The sequence below is a fragment of the Chaetodon auriga genome, chromosome 16, assembly GCF_051107435.1.
Source record: "Chaetodon auriga isolate fChaAug3 chromosome 16, fChaAug3.hap1, whole genome shotgun sequence".
Taxonomy (NCBI): Eukaryota; Metazoa; Chordata; class Actinopteri; order Chaetodontiformes; family Chaetodontidae; genus Chaetodon; species Chaetodon auriga.
The window spans coordinates 19347129-19366161 of NC_135089.1; the positions used below are offsets into that span (position 1 = coordinate 19347129).

The 19033-nt window shown below is 41.5% G+C and overlaps 2 protein-coding genes across 2 annotated transcripts; one reads left to right on the top strand and one right to left on the bottom strand.

Moving 5' to 3' along the window:
• Positions 1-315: 315 nt before the first annotated feature.
• Positions 316-8006, bottom strand: LOC143333899 (cytosolic phospholipase A2 gamma-like). The gene is made up of 15 exons (XM_076752274.1): positions 7893-8006; positions 7175-7285; positions 6384-6526; positions 5598-5784; positions 4527-4629; positions 4167-4307; positions 3521-3586; positions 3354-3419; positions 3117-3266; positions 2851-2991; positions 2253-2336; positions 1965-2119; positions 1664-1835; positions 1375-1592; positions 316-1005 (listed from the first exon to the last, which is right to left on the bottom strand). The coding sequence occupies exons 1-14, from the start codon at positions 8004-8006 to the stop codon at positions 1408-1410; spliced, it is 1818 nt and encodes a 605-aa protein (XP_076608389.1). The 3' UTR covers positions 316-1005; positions 1375-1407.
• Positions 8007-10861: 2855 nt separating this feature from the next.
• LOC143334325 (cytosolic phospholipase A2 gamma-like) lies at positions 10862-18058 on the top strand. Its single transcript, XM_076753078.1, has 14 exons — positions 10862-11193; positions 11667-11777; positions 12508-12650; positions 13213-13399; positions 13518-13623; positions 13759-13899; positions 14261-14326; positions 14454-14594; positions 14870-15016; positions 15130-15213; positions 15721-15875; positions 16612-16783; positions 17480-17648; positions 17937-18058. Exons 1-14 carry the CDS (start codon positions 11080-11082, stop codon positions 17977-17979), a joined length of 1779 nt encoding a protein of 592 aa, XP_076609193.1. The 5' UTR covers positions 10862-11079; the 3' UTR covers positions 17980-18058.
• The last annotated feature ends 975 nt before the right edge of the window (positions 18059-19033 follow it).

The window sequence follows — 19033 nt, forward strand, 5'->3', positions numbered from 1 at the left end:
TGCTTGTGAGTATTGCTGCACCCATAAAAACTGTTTGGTGGTTTGGTGATGGTCACTGCAGGCTTGTTGTTTTCCCATCTTCCAGTATTTATGTTAAGCTTGACTAACACCTTCTGACTCCAGCCTTTTGCTTAGGGCACAGCCATGATTGGTAGGCTATTCATTTCCTCATCTCACTCTTGGAAAAATTACATATCAGTATATTTCTCATAATGTTGAACTGTTCCTTTACAGCAATTACTGACAAAATGTGAAACTTTGTGCCGTGGCACTGCTCAGTGTTACAATAAAAGGAGACACTGTGGCAGACAGCAATGCAAGCAGATTCAGGTTTTATTGAGAGTTCGGAAATATTAACTGCAGTTAGTGTTTATGCTTTATTTATTATTTTTATTGCTGTTTTTTTTTGTTTGTATGTTTGTTTAAGGGCAGTCAGTGGGTTTCTATTACTTTACAATCAGTGTGACAGTTTCTTCAACAGTAATATTTCATTCAATCCTGAGCAATCTTAACTCTTAACTAAACTTTTAAAACATAATTTAAAACATGTGATTGCTATTCTGAGAGTTCAGAAAATCATGATCAAATTTATGGCACTTTCATAAAATGAGCAGAACCACAGCTGTAATATGGAGAACTGTAAATAGCTCCAAATATTGACTCTCAAAGGTGTAACATATTGCAGAGAATGTCATAGATACAGATAGATATAAGTCATAACATGGTGAACGCAGACAGACCTCTAGTGTTTCACTGATGTTACTACATGAAAATGTTCCAGGAATATGAATGTTTGCACACATCACTCATGTATAGACATAAACATGGTTTCAATTGTACTGACAGCTCTTTAATTAATCAAGATAGCAATTCAACACAGCGTTTCATTATTGGAGAAAGAAAACAAATCATTGAACAATGTGTTTTCTGATGAGTTTCCCAGTGCTTGTGTGACACAGACTCCATGAAATTTAGAGGTCAGACTCCACTGAAGACCTGTAACAGCTGGAGAAGAGCAAGAACAAGAACAAGAAGAAGGAGAAAAAGGGAGAGGAACAAGAGTAAGTGGAATAGGAAGGTATATTTGAAGGAGAAAAGGGAAAAGATGGAGAGAAGAAGAAGCATTTGGAGGAAGGTGGAGAAGAATGAGAGAAGAAGGGGGACAGGATGGAGGAGAGGAGGAGGAAGCATGGAAAAAAGGATGAAGAAGAAGAAGAAGAAGAAGAAGAAGAAGAAGAAGAAGAAGAAGAAGAAGAAGAAGAATAGGGATGAGGAGAGGATGGATGATAATGTTAAAGATGGTGGAAAAAGCATAGTCGGTTGATTCATTTATTCTCTTTTGCTCATTCATAAAAACAAATTGACTCTACTCACACATCCGTCTGTCTGTCAGTCCACCCTCCACCCTCATACTCCATCCTGCCATTTGCTATGTCGGCGCAGAGCAGCCTTGTAAATCTCATTCAGCAGAGTTTCCTTGTTGTTCTTCACGTTGGCTTTCGCCGTCTCCAACACAAACTCGATCTTCTTCTGGCTGAACGGAAGCTGGAAGGTGGAGAACTCCTCCATCTTTGCTTTTAGCTCATTCACATCTGGAGCAGAATAAAACCATTGGTGATCATGAACACGAGTGTTTTGTGTTGTCATCGTAGGTGTTACAGACCTTTGCAGTTGCGTCTGTTGAAAAGCGGCATGTAGACGATCGTGGGCTCCTTCTCTTTCCCCTCGAACACGTAGCAGTCCTTCGGCCATTCTCTCTCCTCCAGGATTTTGACGTCTATCTCTGGGAAAGGCTTCTTCACCTCGGCTGCGTAGTCTCTGGCAAGAAGCAAGGTCTGTGCAGAGAACAGTTCCAGATCATTTGTTGTATTATTTTTAATACATCAGCCAATCTTATGACATTTGTCACTCCTGAGGCTCCACTGATGTATCTGCAGCACACATCAGTTACCAGAAATGCTCACCTTGAAGGCATCATGAGCTCCGTAGTCCAGAGCAATAAGGAGGTCTAAGTCTCTCTTTTCTCCCAGGAAGGGAGGGTAGGGCATGTTGAGCATCACAGCAGCGTCTATCAGCTGCAGGTGCTCCTGAAGTCTGACGCAGGACGGCACCACAGCACCTTCCCAGCAACACAAATCACAATATAGCATCTTTTTGATCTCATTTAGCTGTTTTTCACCATTTGTCTGACAAATCACAGGACCGTAAATGTAATAAAGGTTCAGCTATTAAGCGCAGCAACAAAAATGTACCTGGATAATGGTAGAGGAAGTTTTCAGTCGTTCCCCATTCCCATTTCCAAATCAGTGGGAAGACTTTCTGGATCAGCCAAGAGACTGTGAAAACACAGCAGACCCAAACAAAGCAATTTATTGTACATGATGAAGAACTTATAGCTGCATTATTGATTGTTTTGTGCACTTGGGGGCAGCAGAACAAGCTGTAAACATGGTGGAGCATTTAGAAGCTAAAGAGCCAGATATTTGTTTTGAGATGAAGGAGGGTTAAACAGAGCTAAAAGGAGAGTGAATATTCACTCACATTCATCACATGCACACAAACACGACTCCGAATGAATGCTAATGTTGCTATGTAACTGCTAATAGACTTATGGTTACTAGAAAGTTCACCATAACAACTTTCTAATATTATATGTTAGTGTTGTGTCTTGCTGCTCTGCCCCCTTGTGGCCAAAAAAATCTATAATGCAGCTTTAAGTCATTTACAGGTATTTACAGTATATTTAGTTATGTAACTAGTTTTTATAAATGTTGCCACAGTCCAACATTTAATCAAAGTATTTTTTACAGTGGGCCAAATGTTAGATAACAAGCTGCAGAGGGCACTGACCATTCTTTATTGGTCCTTCATCCAGACTCTGGATCCAAGTCTGTAATGGCGCCATGCTCTGATGCCACTGATCAAGGATCCGCTTTTGTTGTTCTGAGCTCTTCTCTCCAAATGATGCAGTCGGGTTGAAGTTCAGACTTTCTGGAACATAAGAATTCATAGTGATTCATTGTTGAGTGAACATTGTGATTAGCCAGAAAATCTTTGCTGGATGTGTAAAGTTTCAGATGAATTATCATCATTAGCATCATTGCTGTCATTAGTACCTTTCAGACTTTTCTCCAGGTCGTCCAGCCCGGATAAAACACTGGGATCCTCTGTGTTTTTTCTGATCAGCTCTGTTAGCTTTGAAAGACTGTGGTACCCACGCATGTAACGGTCCAAGACATCCCAGAAACTGTTGACCTGCTGTGGTACTGCAACATAGAAATAGAAATATACATACCTACATACACATGACATGAACCATCAGAGTGTTTTGAACTAGCTGCTGTTCTAGTTACCTTCAGTCCAGAGAAATATCACATCCTGGATGGTGTTTTCATCAGTAGCTGCTGCACCCACCAGACCTGTGTGCACACACAGTCAGTCCATTTGCACAGCTGCACATTTAAAAATGTTCAGTGACCTTTTGCCCCTTTTGAGGCAAATTACATTTTTTTTTTTTTACCTTTCAGCCAGTCAGGCATGTAGTTTAACAGACTCTGTTCATCTGCTGCTATGCTGCCCACTATACCTGCATGACAAAGCAGACACATACAGGACACGCACTGTAAACATTCTGTCGACGATAAGACCTTGTAGATTTCCAGTGAAATATGTCACCGATTCAGGATAAACTTGAGAAATGAAAGTATGAACAAAGGTCTGCTTAGCAGCGCCCTCCAGCTGAGTTGTTTTCTTGTCAAAAGTTAGATGAGAATATTTATACTGCACTCATATTTGTATGGTTGGAATGAAGCGACTGCCAACAGTCAGTTAGCTTAGCTTAGCACAAAGTCCAGTCTGATGAGTAAATGATCTTGATGTGTAAGATCAGTGGAATGTGCACTTAGTTAGCACAGGAGGAAAAGGCACTGTGTGATCCTGTGCAGAAAAAAGTCAAATAGGTTTTAGGGTTAAAAAATAGCCAGAATACAATACAAATCTGACTGTCAAAGCGTTCATGTTAAGTCATGTTGTCATGTTGTGTACTTGAGGTAACTTAAAAATGAAGCACTACTGTAGCCTTTCTGGGCTTCTGTACAGTTGTCTATGGACAGATTTCCTTATTTTTAGGATGTCATGTTCCCAGTAGACAAAAGAGGCAGACACACCTTGCAGCTTGACCATGTCCATCTCTGGCCTTTTGCCTTCAGGATCTGCTTCATGGGTTGTGCTGACGAGATGAGAGGTGTTAATGAAGAGACCCAGTTCTGTAAAGCCGACCTCACGAGGAGTCATCTCGAACCATTTACCTGAGCCAGAGCCAGACAGACAGAGGCAAGAAGACTGAGTTAATCCTAGAAAACACTAATAAGAAGAGAAGGTTTTTCTGTTCAACACTGGAAATCTAAACTCAGTGCTTGTCCACAGCTTCAGTACGTAGTCCTTTAATGCATGATGCTGCCTCTTCTTGCAGTTTGAGAGGTTTTTAGTTGTGTTATGTTTGTCTCATAGGTGTATGTGTTCAGTACCTTTGGCAGAGCCATGTTGCAAGCAGTTTTTGTTCACTGCGTTGTAGATGGGATAGGGATTGGAAGCGTTCGTGCCGTCCTCAGAAAGATGTCGAAGGTCTAACTGCCAAGAAAGCATGAGGCCAGTGAACTAAACTCAACCAAAGTAGTCTTGATGTTGTCATCAGTAACCTGTTTCTCCAGATCTTGCACACATTGTGCCATTAATGATTATGACATCCCATGATGCTTCAAAATTTATAACCTAAGCGTGACCCAATTGCAACACACACACATTGCATAACTTTGTATCTTTGGATGTGAATCAATGTCGCCTCCAGAATGCATCACAGACAGAAGAGCTGGTCATGGTACAGCAGCTGGGATGTGCCGATCAGGGAAGCAAATGTAATAAAATGAACCACCTGAAAGTGTTTTGGTTCACTCTCATTGTTCTCATTAACATCGTTTCAGCAAGCGCACCTTGGAGTGGCCTATAAGAAATAATATAGAGGAAAATCATCTATCTTCTGATATTATCTTGCGGTAGCCTGGTGAAACTTAAATGTTAGAAACAAAGCCAAACATACAGTAAATGTAGGTAGTAAAATTAAAGTAAAGGTCCTGATAAAAACAAGTGAAAAATATTAATTAGAGAAGAAGTTTTCCAGGGTGCACATTATCCTTTCCTCTCTTTAAACCTGCACTGTGAGCTTTTATCCTCAGGGAGGCGCCAGACACAAGTCAGATTCTCAACATGAACAGCAAGACATTCAGGCCAACTCTAACTATAATATTGAATGAAGCGACTCGTCATGTCCAACAAAATCCTGCATTCAGCTTTCACTCAATCCCTTTACAACTGCATTTACATCTTTCAATACCATATTGGTTGTAACTGATTAATAAGCGACAGTATGATTCTAGATACACCTAACAACTGTGTGATATCAGAGAGTTATGTTGTGAGCTGATGTAAGGCGCTCGATCCCTACCAATGTCTTTCATTCTCATTTAGGGATCAGCTTAGTAGCTTTAGTGGCTCAGCCCTGCTGCTTTCTTTCAGCTTTGCCCTCTATGTTTGTAATGTACCTGTTTCATGATCCCAGCAGAGGTCAAGACCCCCCAGATGTCAGTGAGGGAGAAGTGCTCCTCCTTCACCCTCTCACCCAACCAGGTCAGTGCCTCCTCTGGACCGACCCCAGGAGCCGACAGCCTGGACACTGCTCTGTCCATGTTAGTGCTCCACTGTGGGTCGCTGTACAGGGAGCTCATGGACCTGAGAGAGAGGGACCATCTTATCATACATATTCTTTATTATATTTGGTATTTTCAGTGGTTGTTGGCCACGATTTCTTTGTCATCATATGATTAGTTGCATAGTGGATATTATCGTGCATATAGTGATGTATGGCGTGGTAACCATTTCTTGTCCTTCCCTGCATTCTAAATCATAATACTTACATTGCAGACCTTATACAATCTGATTTGGCAGTAATATATTTCATCATAGGTGTGCCAATAAAGGAAAATTGAATTGAAGGAAAAGCATCTGAGTGACAGAAGCTTCCACGACACAGCAGATTGTCAGAATGGAACAAATTCTTCCTCCTTCTGTCTTTCACTCTCCACAGAGGTTTGGATCATTTGATGTCAGCAGAACAGACAGGAAGCAGTTTTCACTTCGACAATGAGATGATCCCTTCCCTCTCTTGTGGCAGTCACCTACATTTCAATTAAGTGCAGCTGTAGTTTTACATTTTCACTCTTTTTCATACAATGAAAGGTGCACAAAAGTCCATATTAATAGTAGTGAAGTAAAGTAGAGCGTTAACTGATGGACATGGCTGGATGATGGCAGTGTGTGTAAGTGTTTACCAGGCAGAACCGGAAACTCCTCCCAGGTAGAGCAGAGTGTCCAGCAGACCTTCCTTTTCCATCTGATAGAGGGAACCCACCAGACCCACAGCTGCCCTCTGACCCCCACCTGACCCCAAGAGTGCGATGTGAGGAACTGAATCCTGGAAGGAAAGAGAGAGAGAAATGGGAGATGGCAGCAACAGAAAAATAACGGGGGGAGAGATGAACGTAGATGGATGAAATACCAATATGAAAGCAGTTTGTTCTCTGTAGTCAGAGGAGTGTAGTTGTGGCAGAGACAGGCAGGCAAGAGGGAGAGTCTTGCCCGAAGCATAAAGCAAAGCTTCTTCAAGTTAACTGCTTTCCAATTAATATCCAAACAAAACCATATCAAGGCTAATACAATCATAACTAACTGTTGGAAGTTTTTATGATGCCCACAGGATGAATTTAAAAACCTTGGTCATCCATTAAGTTTTCATCATCACGTCAGAATTTCTTTTTTTTTGTTGTTGTTGTTGTTTGTGCTCATCAGTTTCAAGGTTCATTTTTCATTCGACAACAGAGTTACACAACAAAAGTGCAGGTTTTAGTCCGTTTATGCTCTCCAAAATGACCATTGGAAGAATTAAATGATGCTGAAATGCTCCATAAATCAACATTCAGTAATGCTCCACTGGATATACGTTCTCAATACTGGGCATGTGTGCGAAGTATTAATATAGAAAACTGTGCGAGGTCGAGAAAGAAAGGAAAAGACAGCTGACTTCTGATGTGCATTTAACAGTAAATTATCAGTTTAGTTTTACCAATGTACACTTGATTCCCAGACTGTTGAGTGACTTCAGCACAACTTGTTTCCTCTTCAGGACAAACTCCTGCTCTGCAGCAGACAACGACTGGGACTGACGCACATAATGCTGCAACACACAACCACACACACACACACACACACACACACACACACACACACACACACACACACACAATAATATTGTAAGGTGTCCATGCAGTAAATAGGAGACACAATGATTGAAAAATATTTTGATCAACGATAGTTATTATGTAGAATAAGGTATCAGATTGCATGTTGGTTAATTAAACATTTACAGTACACAGACAAACATTTTAGCTTATTCCTCAGTTTCTATACATTTTGGTAGAAAATGCATCAATCAGTGTCCGTGAAGCCTTTGACTCTCAGTTTGTCTTTACTTTGTACAGTAAACCTGTTTTTTTTTCCTGATAAATTTCATGACTACAGGGCCCCATTAAACTAAACAGTTTAAAATAGACTTTGCTCCCAAGCAGAGAATAATTCTAACACACAAGGAGTTGTTGTTTTTTTGATCGTGAAGAAAAAAAATCTGTGCTCTTGGAAACAAAAATAGGCTCTAAAATATTCATTTCTGAACAGCATCAGCATCTAACAAGACCTATTTCAGCTGAGCATGTGATAATCACACAGCTTCAGTGTGGCAGCACCCAGAAGAACGCTGGACTAAAACGTTTCCTTCATTCCCTCACCTTGACAGCGAATGTTAACTCTTTCTCTGCATCTTCTGAAGGAGTTGGCATCTTCTCTTCCACCTGAGGAGCGACTGTTGACTTGTCCTCCCTGTTGTCCACTGGTTGTCCCATAGGTGCTAACATCACAATGCAAGCGCAGAGCAGGCCAGAAAACCAGCTGCCATTTCCACCCAGCATGGTTGGAGGTGGACAGAGTATGGATTATTCTGGAGGTCTGTCAGAGGAAACAGGGGTGGAAAGGCTCACACAGTTAATGATTTGAGCTCCTGTTCTTTTTATATCCTGCTGTGACACATCTTCATGACGAATTAGAATAGCACTGAGAGACACACCAGAGGAACATACAGTAACAGAACAAATAGCAAACATTTGACACACATCTTATCCGGGTGCAGCATGCACATCTAAACGTCCTTCATATCACTCTGATAGAGCAGTTATCTGCACAGCATAGCACAACAACAAGATTGTAAACATCCCAGTGGTAAGGGACAAAATTCAGTTCCCACGGGTGAGTGGTTAACAGGTCAGTATGTACCATCCAGTGGCATCAAGCAGTGAGGTTTTAGATTGCAACCAACTGAAAACCTTCACCTATCCCCCCCCCTGCAGTCACAAAAAAGTGAAAAGACCTCTAGAGAGCCAGTGTTTGATTTATGGGCTGCTGTAGAAAAATGGTGGACTCCATGGAAGTGAACCCACTCCCTCTGAAGATATGAAGGACTTAAGACAGTGATTCTTATTTTCAGGTGATTATACGCTAATGACGACATTATTTTGAGTCTTGTATTCCATTTCTGCCAACAGAAACCTTCAAATCCGACACATTGGACCTTTCAGGTGCAAATTTTAGTTAGTGTGATATACGTGTTCAATAAAGGCCCATTGGTTGGGGCAAATTGTAGTAGGCTGCTGACCAGAATGTTTTTCCTCTCTTCCCTTCACTTGGAGAGATATGGATAGATGGAGTCACCACAGAGTGCTCAGAGGGTTATTGAGTGTGCACGAGGTACTATTTGTTCCCACATTGTGGTTTTATTATTTTTTCAGATGATACTATAGTACATTGAACACTCAGGTAAGCTATCAACACACTAACTACAGTATGTCTTAATCCAAAACAGTAACCTTAAACAAGAACATGAGCTATTAGCTAAAGAACAGGGCTATAAGGCAGCTTTTTTATAAAATCAACCTGACATAAAATCTATATCAAAATGAACCTGCAGGCTATCAAAACACACTCTGCCAACTGTACATAATGAGGCACACGTAACAGTGGTCTGACAACTTGCAAGATATTCATACCTTACACCAGCCATCTGCCCTGAAGGCATGTTACGAAGAGTCAAAAACAAATTAAGTATTACAGGAAATATCCAAGGTTAATGTATGAACATGATTACCTGCCACAACACGGTAGGAAATTGTTGTCACCTTGTGAATCTGTGTGTGTGATCGATCATCAAAATGTGGAGACGCTTACCGCTGAGGTGATTTTCAGGACTTTGGCAGGTGTTCATTTGTCTGTCTGTCTGTCTGTCTGTCTGTCTGTCTGTCTGTCTGTCTGTCTGTCTGTGGGCAGATTTTGTTAATGCAATAGCATTACAACTACGCAAAATGCTGTCACGAAACTTTACAGGTGTGCAGCTGAGATCGGGGATGGGTGTGTTGCAACCCAAGAATACTGAGCTCTCATGTGGTAGCACCCACCCACACACCCATAAATACTGAGTACTCATGTAATGAAGTCAGAACAGCAACATGTTGATGAGTGTCAAGCCTTCTGTGATCACAATAAGATGGTCTCTAGTTAACTTTTAATGGGACAGAGTGTTATATAAAGTTTGATAATACATATATTAGCACTTGTGAACACGAATCAATGAAAAAAGTGGAGAGAATTGTATCTTGTGTGCATGCAAAAGTAATTGTAGCTCTTGATGTAGTAAAAAGTGGCCTCAACATAATTTTTCCCCCCTCATTTTCTCAGCCCCTCCTGGGCTCCATAGAGAAACATGCTCAGTGGCAGCACATGACATCCTGTGAGCAGTACAGTGTCTTAGTGTTGGAAAACAATGTAAAGATTGATAACAGCCACAATAGTAAGATAGACGAAACAGAGACTTCTGTGCACAAAACAGAACAAGCAAGTTGCATGGCAGCTGAAGAGCTTTGAGCCATGTGTGCTGACATCCTGGGGAGTTAGCTGTATGCTCGCTAGCACTTCAGCATTGTATTGTGTCCGGTATTAATCCATTGATAGTTGATAATTCTTAAAAACTGGGAGTGATAATGGAAAGCCAAAATTTGGTGTGGGAACTGTCAAGACGCGGCTCCACATGACAAAATCTGAATTTCTAATTTCCCATGTTTATCAAGCTTTAATCTGTAGACAAAGCACATTTTTCTTATAATGGCAAAAAATGTCAAATTGAACCTTCTTTTTAAACGTTGGCGATGGGGACATTACTAACAAGTTGCTGATGATTGCTCACAGATCCAAATGAATCAACCAATCAAACCAGCCATCACAGCTCTGCTGTGTCCTGTCATTGATGCTAGACATACGTAGAGTCTTCAGATGATCATGTTATTGATGAGACATCAGGATCAAAGTAGCCAGTAAAGACAGTATTGTGAGAAAAGAACAAATGTGTGTGTGATTGTTGGGGGTTTGTTCGTTTTTCAGCCTGGTTTGACTTTTACATCTGGTACGTGTTGAGAAATCCCTCCCTCCACAGCCAACACATGGTAGAAATCAGTAATCTTGTGTGTGTGAGTGTGTGTGTGGCCATGTATTACTCATGTTGTGGGGACATAATTCTGTTTACACAGTCACATTATGGGGACAAAACTCAAGTTCCTGTGATGTAAATCATTACATTTTAGGGTGAAGACTTGGGTTAAGGTTAGGGTAAGGGTTGGGGTCAGGCAAGTAGTAGTTGTGTTTGTTTGTGTGTGTGTGTGTGTGTGAGAGAGAGAGATTAAGTACAGTAAATATTACTGTTTGCATGTATGTGTATGTGCGTGCCTGACTTATCGGGCATCAGAAGCCTGAGCAGACCCTGAAAGGAGGGAGACGCTCAAAAACCAGCAGCCTCTGATCAGAAAAAGGGAACTGTAGTTCCTCTGTAGGTGCACCTATAGCATTAGATTTGACATTGATTTTCCACACCCTGAGATGAAGACTGGATATACAAGTTTTTCAGTGGCAGTGAGTTGCCTGTTGCTTGTGAGCTCAGTAACACTAGCAAAAGCAGAAGACAACATGAAGGGTAATGCGACTGCTTCTGAGGTGAGTGACGCATGGCAAATGATTTAGGTTTTATATTAGGAGGATGATCTGTATAATCCACTTTCTATCTCATGCCGTTTACCAGGAAATTGCACATATGTGTCAGGTCCAGTAAGTAAACAAAAGCCGTATTATAAGGGGTTACAGGCATTAGTGCGTTACATCATTCTTGTCCGTTCTTGCCCTTGTGTTTAGCTGTATGACTATTTCCTAGTTCCTGGAACTGTGTGTAACATTGAGAAAAACTTTAAACTGCCATTTGGTTTACACTGCAGACAAAGCTGATTCTGATTCTTTCATGAATGTAGTATCTACAATGTGTACAACATTTCAAAGGATGATGTATTTTTTTCTTAGTTTCTGCAAAAAAATACATACATGTTCAAACTTTAATATTTGTATACTGTTTTATCTTTTCTGTTTATTATTTCCTATTGAGCCTAAATCTGTTAGCCGTCCTTGATTCCTTCCAGAAAGTCATCCGTCAGTCCCAGTCTCTGTGTGCTGGTGAGCGGGAGTATGTTCACAAGAGGAAGCAAGTGGTGCTGGACTCACTCAGCAACCTGGGGGCCAACTGTACTGCAGTAAGAAAGAAACCTCTCACACTGCTGGAAAGACTGTCTTTCTCATTTTTTCTTTGGGGATGTGTTACGTTTGCATAAATGTCCTCTTGTGCATGTATACATTATTATGTGATGGCGTCTCTTTACATAACACCAAAGCAGTTTCATGTCTCATGATAACTTTTGTGACACTCGCAGGAACAGAGTAGACTCTTCAGGTCATGTAATTTGGTTCTTTGACAGTAACTTTTCTCTGCACTGTTCAACCCTAAACCCTGAAGAGCCACATAGGTTTTCTCCGACGTGCTTAAAAGAGAGTGAATGCACATTCATCAGGTCAATGTAAAATAAGTGCTAGGCAAACACTACCACAACTGTTCTTTTAAATTATTTTTTGGGCATGTTTTGGAGAGATGACAGAAAACAAGGAATAAAAAGATGCAACAGAGGTCCCTGCTGGATTCGAGGCACAGACTTTGAGGTGTATGATTGGAATGTGAAGCGATAGGAGCGCCCCAGACACATCAGTGTAATAATATCTAAAATGACTGAGGGGAACCATAGAGAAAAACCAAACCAAGCCTAAACTGCTGTTACTACACCTTGAAATCTCCAAGGATTGTGATTTGTGACTACTAATAAAAGTTATTACTCACACTAATGATAACAACATTAATAAATACATTGACTGTTCAGTGTAATCGGCTTAGCAGCTATCAAATTTCCTATGTCTCATCATCTTTCCATCCAGGATAGTGTTCCCCACATTGCTCTGTTGGCATCAGGTGGTGGTCAGAGGGCAGCTGTAGGTCTGGTGGGTTCCCTCTATCAGATGGAAGAAGAAGGTCTGTTGGACACTCTGCTCTACCTGGGAGGAGTTTCTGGATCAACATGGTGACAATAATCACACTCGAACATACAAGCACAAGCTTGTGTATGAATGACACAATGCATGGAGGGCTAGGCCAGAACACAGGGCAGAACTCAATGACTTTGTTTTAGCAGCTACCAGCGAGGTATCCTTAAGCAAGGACTTGGTGATTTGACTAAATTGTATCCTGTTAACATTAAATACTGAGGTTTATTTTAAATCACTTCAGTTTTATTGAGAAGACAGACAGAAGAGACTTAATACTAAAATACTCACAGTGATGATACTAACATGCTGATGTTTAGACAGCTGAAATCCTGCTGTCACCTCTGGGCTAGCCTCTGTTCCACTAACTTGTGTAATTAGCTAGATTTTTACTCATTGTCGTTCTTGGTTTAGCCTGTTAGCAAGCTAGCATTTGCTAATTAAAGTTCACATGCATTCCAGCCAATATTTGTTCACATGATTTAGTCTAGACCCACTCACCAATTAATTACTTAGAGAAAATAATCTTAATAATTTTAATAATATTTATTTGTTTTTTTATTTTTTAAATGACCCACATGTATCTCTCTCCTCTGATAGGTCCATGTCCACCCTGTACAGCGACCCACAGTGGAGCACCAACATGGACAGAGCAGTGTCCAGGTTGTCGGGTCCTGGGGTCGAGCTGGAGGAGGCTCTGGCGTGGTTGGGCAAGAGGGCAAAGGAGGAGAACTTCTCCCTCACTGATATCTGGGGGGTCTTGACCTCTGCTGGGATCATGAAACAGGTACCCAGGCAAAAGACACACACTTTTACTCCTGACATTTCCCAATTGAAACGCAACACACTCTGTTAGAAAGAGTTGTATAAGCATCCCGTCAGAGAAATATCCTGTGTTTCATCAGATGGACCTGCGGCGTCTTTCAGATGAAGCTGGCAGAAATGCTTGCATCCCTTATCCCATCTACAGCGCCATAGAGAAACAGTGCTTTTCAGATGGGCCTACAGAAGGTACACACACACACACACACACACACACACACACACACATGCAAGTGTCACATCAGGACTACGGTACAGAACATACAATAATGTAAATGATTTATTGACTTGTATTAAGTGTAAAAAAGACTGTCTGTCTCTCAGGGAAATGGTTCGAGGTGAGCCCCCACGAGGCTGGTTTCACAGAGTTGGGTCTCTTCATTGAAACTTCTCTCCTGGGCAGCAAATTCCAGGGTGGAGAGCTGCTGGAGGAGAAGCCCGAGATGGACATGGTCCAACTGCAAGGTGTGTGTTCACGGGCTGAATGATTTGTTTCCTGGCAGTGGAGTGTTACAAGCAGTAACGAAACACATGGAAACCAAGGCTGCAGAGATGCATTTAAGTAGGTATTTATGAAGATGCATGAGGTCTGAAAAGAGAGCCAGAAGAATTTTAACAAACAGGATTGATGAATTTTCATTGTATTGTTTGAGTATTGTGAAATCCTGGCTGGTGCACAGATGTAGATGACATCACTACTTTTAGAGTTCAGCCCTCCTCAACTCAGCGAGAGGAGGGCAGAGAACTCCTGCAGGATCTGTTGGTTACACATAAATATTAATCCTCATTGTCAAACTGTGCGTGTGCGTGTGTTGAAACCGAGCAGGTGTTCTTGGTTGTGCGCTGGCTGACGAGGAGACGATCAGAGAGCTCATCCCTCCCTGGCTGAACAGTAATCCCAATTTGACTTCTCATAAATACTAACTGCATTTTTAGAACCTGCAGGGATAAATCTCTTGTTGAGGTGGAAAAGTAGTCACAACTGTGTGTGTGTGTGTGTGTGTGTGTGTGTGTTTCAGTGCCTGGGCTCATAGACGGTGCAGCTGAAGAGTATCTGCGTGTATACAATGCCCTTAGTAAACTATTGGGCCTGACCAGAAGCACCATTAAGGATCAGACTGCTTTGTCTAACCTGGACAACCTGCAGAAAATACTAGAAGGTAGCGGTGATGACGATGACGATGACGATGACGATGACGATGATGGTGTTTTATTATAAAGCTGACCTCTCACCAGCTTTATTCATTACATCCAATTGTTTTGGTAGCTGCAAACTGATCTGCAAGATTGCAGCTACTGATACTCAGAAAGGAATGCCATCAGTGTCTCAGTTTTCCTCCCAGTTCAGCTGTTCTTGTGTGTGCCATGAAACAATGACACAGCAAATGTCTGATTCAAAATGCCACAGTGTCCATGAGATCCTTATCTATTGCAGACAAGGTAAATCACAATGTGTCTGGATTGCTGGAGTCAAAGAGTTCTGAGGAAAAGAAAAGCGTTTTTCAGCAGCTGAGTCTGGAGCTGCTGACCGCAGTACAGATGTGGAGCCAAAGTCTGGAGGATGGAGCCTTCAAAACACACGGTCAGTGTGCGGCACATAAATGGCCAGACTGGTTAAAGACAGACAAGCACATTAATTAAAGGAGATGTAAACATTCTTGTTTATTTCTATTCCATGTTTTTTTTTTCCACCAGTCTCTCTGCTTACAAAGCAAGTCCTTCCTCTGATTATGAAATGGGAGTGGGGAACTACGGCTAACTTCCTCTACCAGTACCAAGGTGAGAAGACGGACCTTATAAGCAATAATCACAATTAACTTTAGTGTAAAAAAACAAAAAAAAAGAAGAAGCCATTTTGAGTTTTAACAAAATGAGTCAATTTTTGATAATTATGCTTATTTGCTCTATCTGTGTGGTACATATGAAGCCATCTGAAGTTAACTTATGTTAGATAGTACCCACCAGCACCTCTAAAAGCTCACTGATTAACATCAATAATATAGTATAATCCAGACAATCATTACTCTTTCTTGAGTAGATGCTGTAATTTTCTGGAAACATGTTGTCTCCAGTGGAGACTCTGGGGAGTTGATCAGTGAATTTCAACATCTTTCAGCACGGTGTGATGTTTTCAGTTCACTCTCACGGCTGTCATAAGTGTTGTTAAGAGGGATAAAACACTCTTGCCCAGTAATGAACAAATGCAATACAAAATTGAAGTAAGTTAAAATGAGTTTGTTTGAAGTTTGGTTAATTGAAAAATTGTCAAATTCTGTCACTGGGCAGATTCCACTGTTCCACCGTGCCTCCACTTGAACGACAGGTTCCACCTAGTAGACGCTGGGCTGCTGATTAATGTAGCCTACCCTTCATTTCTGGGAGACAAGAGAGACATCGACCTTATTATCGCACCAGAGTACAGTGCTGGAAACATTTTTGAGGTACTGTAAAGCGTGTGTGCAAGTGCGTGTGTGTGTTTCAGTCTACCTTGACTCTGGCTTTAATGCCTGCTGTACAGTACCGGGTCTATAACTGCAAGCAATTTGCTTTATGGAAGATAAATTATTTTACTGGACTCAGTGTATCAAAGTCTACGGTGTATTTAATATGCTTTGACAAACACCACCTTAGCCTCACACCATGGCCCTCGCAGTATACTGTGCACCTAAAGAAAAGCAAAGCTTCCATTAACCTCCAACTAAATTCATGTGGAGGCAAGTTTCAACTGGACAAAAAGATCACTTATTCCCTTCAGATTCTGCAGTTCTGCTCAAATTTATATGCTGCTTACACTGTAATTGTAACATGTAGCTGTAACTTCCTTTATTCTATGGTTGGCCTTAACTCTCTTCTTTTTTTTGAACAATGGAGCCAGTCAATGGTCACCTCGTTTTCATTTCAGCTTTGTATTCATCATTTTAACTGACCAATCAGCTTCACTTTTTCCTGTTCTTGCTTATGTTTGCCATATACTGTGGAGGATATTTTAATTCATCAAACCATTAATAAGACCCTTAATTACAACTTATTAAAAATTGCTTCCTGTGTATGTCAAAGTTATGAGGTGAACTAAAGAAACTACAGTCAAGTGAGATTTATTGCTCAGGCTTGCTTAGAGCATGAAAGCTGTGAAACCTGGCAGAGTGGAACAATGTCCAGCCTCTGCTCCCTTCACAGACCCTGACTCTTGCCAGAGACTACGCAGCCGAGGTGAAGAAGCCTTTCCCCGAGATAGACGTCAAAATCCTGGAGGAGAGAGAATGGCCGAAGGACTGCTACGTGTTCGAGGGGAAAGAGAAGGAGCCCACGATCGTCTACATGCCGCTTTTCAACAGACGCAACTGCAAAGGTCTGTTACAGTTTGAGGAACCATGATTTCTCCTCAGAAGCGGAAATGCTCTGGAGAAATCATGGTTCCTCCAACCGCCAACAGCCACAGTTTGAGGAACCACGATGTTTTGAACCACAACTTTAGAAATACAAGACATACAATATGATACCAAAACGATTCCATTCATCCTTGGCCATGACACTTATCTTTAAAGATCAACAGGCAAGTTTAGTTGTTATCAGTCATTCCATGTGTGCCATTTATGGTACACTACAGTAAACACTACACTAAAGCTGGCAAAAGTGAACAAATAATCAACAAGCCATCAGTGTCTGTCTTGATGGATATACGTAGCCTACAACAGATTTCTCATAGTTATGAAAACACATTCATATTTATGAGAAGGTCATCAGATATCAGAGGAAATGAGGATCTCACAGAGTTACCTACAGCGTCATAACTAGCTTACTTAAGCAAGGAAGGTATTAAGTTATTAACGTTATTTGCATTTGGCATAAATGATCAGCGAACTTAACTTTTGCTTTGTCATCTAGAACTTGATTCAAGCTATCAACTATCAAATATCTAAATCTGGACCGAAGCTCATGATTTATTCAATCACTCTTCATATCAGGTTCTGTTAATTCTTCTTAAGACCTCCACCACTTGTAGAAGGTGACTGGTGTCTAAACAGGTGTTCATCGTTTTCTGCAGACGCGGAGGAGATCAAAGCGAAGATGGAGGAGTTCTCCACCTTCCAGGGTCCCTTCAGCCAGGAGAAGATTGACATTGTGTTGGAGACGGCGAAAGCCAACATGAAGAACAACAAGGAAACTCTGCTGAGGGAGATTAACAAGGCGATTGTCCGTCGACGCAACAGGGGGTAGGTGTGGGTCTGAGTGGCGGGGGGGTGGGGGGTTAAGTGAGCCATAAAAGAATCAGAGATGATCTTGAAGCCTTGTCAATGTAGGTCAAAGCTGGATGTCCCGTCTTTACAGCATGTAATCTGTGAGCTCACTGCGTGTCTGTGTGAAAGGAGGTGAAGGATTTAATAATGTTATATCACAGAGTGTGTGTGCTCGTCTGAGACAGAGAAATGTGGACGGCTGATGGATAAATAACTGACATGAGAAATCTAACATGTCCTCTTCTCTTTCCTCTTCCTTTCCAGGGTGTGTCAGAGCTCTGAGTCTTGTCTTTTGAGTCTGGTGTGAACTAAAATCTGTACAAGAGTGTCAGACCCGTTCACAGCATAACAAAACCAATACATGTCATGTACCTGCATGTAATCATATCTGATGAACTAGCTGTGTTGATACAATAAATAAATATCAGCTAAATGTATCATTGTGTGTCTGAACTGTATGCATGCTATTTGGCCAAACGTATGTTTTCATGTTTGTCTGACCTAAAGTCTTAATCCGTCCATTCATTTTCTACTGCCTGGTTGTGGTGGCAGCATTAGCAAGGTAGTCCAGACGTCCCTCTCCTCAGCCAAGTCTTCCAGCTCCTCTTGAGGTATTCCCAAGGCAGCGTGTTCTGGGTCTACCCTGAGGTGTCCTACCTGTGGGACGTGCCTGGAAAACCTCCAAAGGACAGCTCCCAGGAGGGTACTGATCAGATACTGAGCAACCTCAACTGGCTCCTTTCAACACTGAGGAGCAGCAATCCTGCTCTGTGGTCCCACTGGATTTCTGAGCTCCTCGCCCTCACCCCCTCCTCATGGGAGTCGCTATACAGACATTTTGTCTGCTTATATCCACAATCTCATTCCTTCATTCAGCACCCAAAGCTCATGACCTTAGCTGAGGGGTGGAATGTAGATGGACTGGGGCTCAGCTCTTTTTCCACCACAGAAGTCCAGTGGTAGAAATCTTAACATCACAGCACAAATTTCTGTTTTCGACATTAACGTTCCTCAGGCTTTGTGGTAACAGTTAAGAGGAAGCCCTTCTGTCTCAACATGACGATGCCGAAAACCAGGTAAAGAAATGGTTTTCTGATTTTGAGGTGGAGGAATTCAAACCCATCCTAAACATATGAACTGAGAGCTTTAAAAGCCTTAAAGCTCAATATGAGTGTCTCACAAGCATTTTGATCATTTCTAATGTGAATTACTGTTTGACAACGATATAATCTTAACTCTTAACATGTTCATCATTATGATGAATGATCTGCAGTAGCTTATGAACATGAAAGCCCTCCCACAACAATGTGTTCTTCCTGTTATTCACTGTGATGTCGAGCTTCACTATGCAGAATATGATT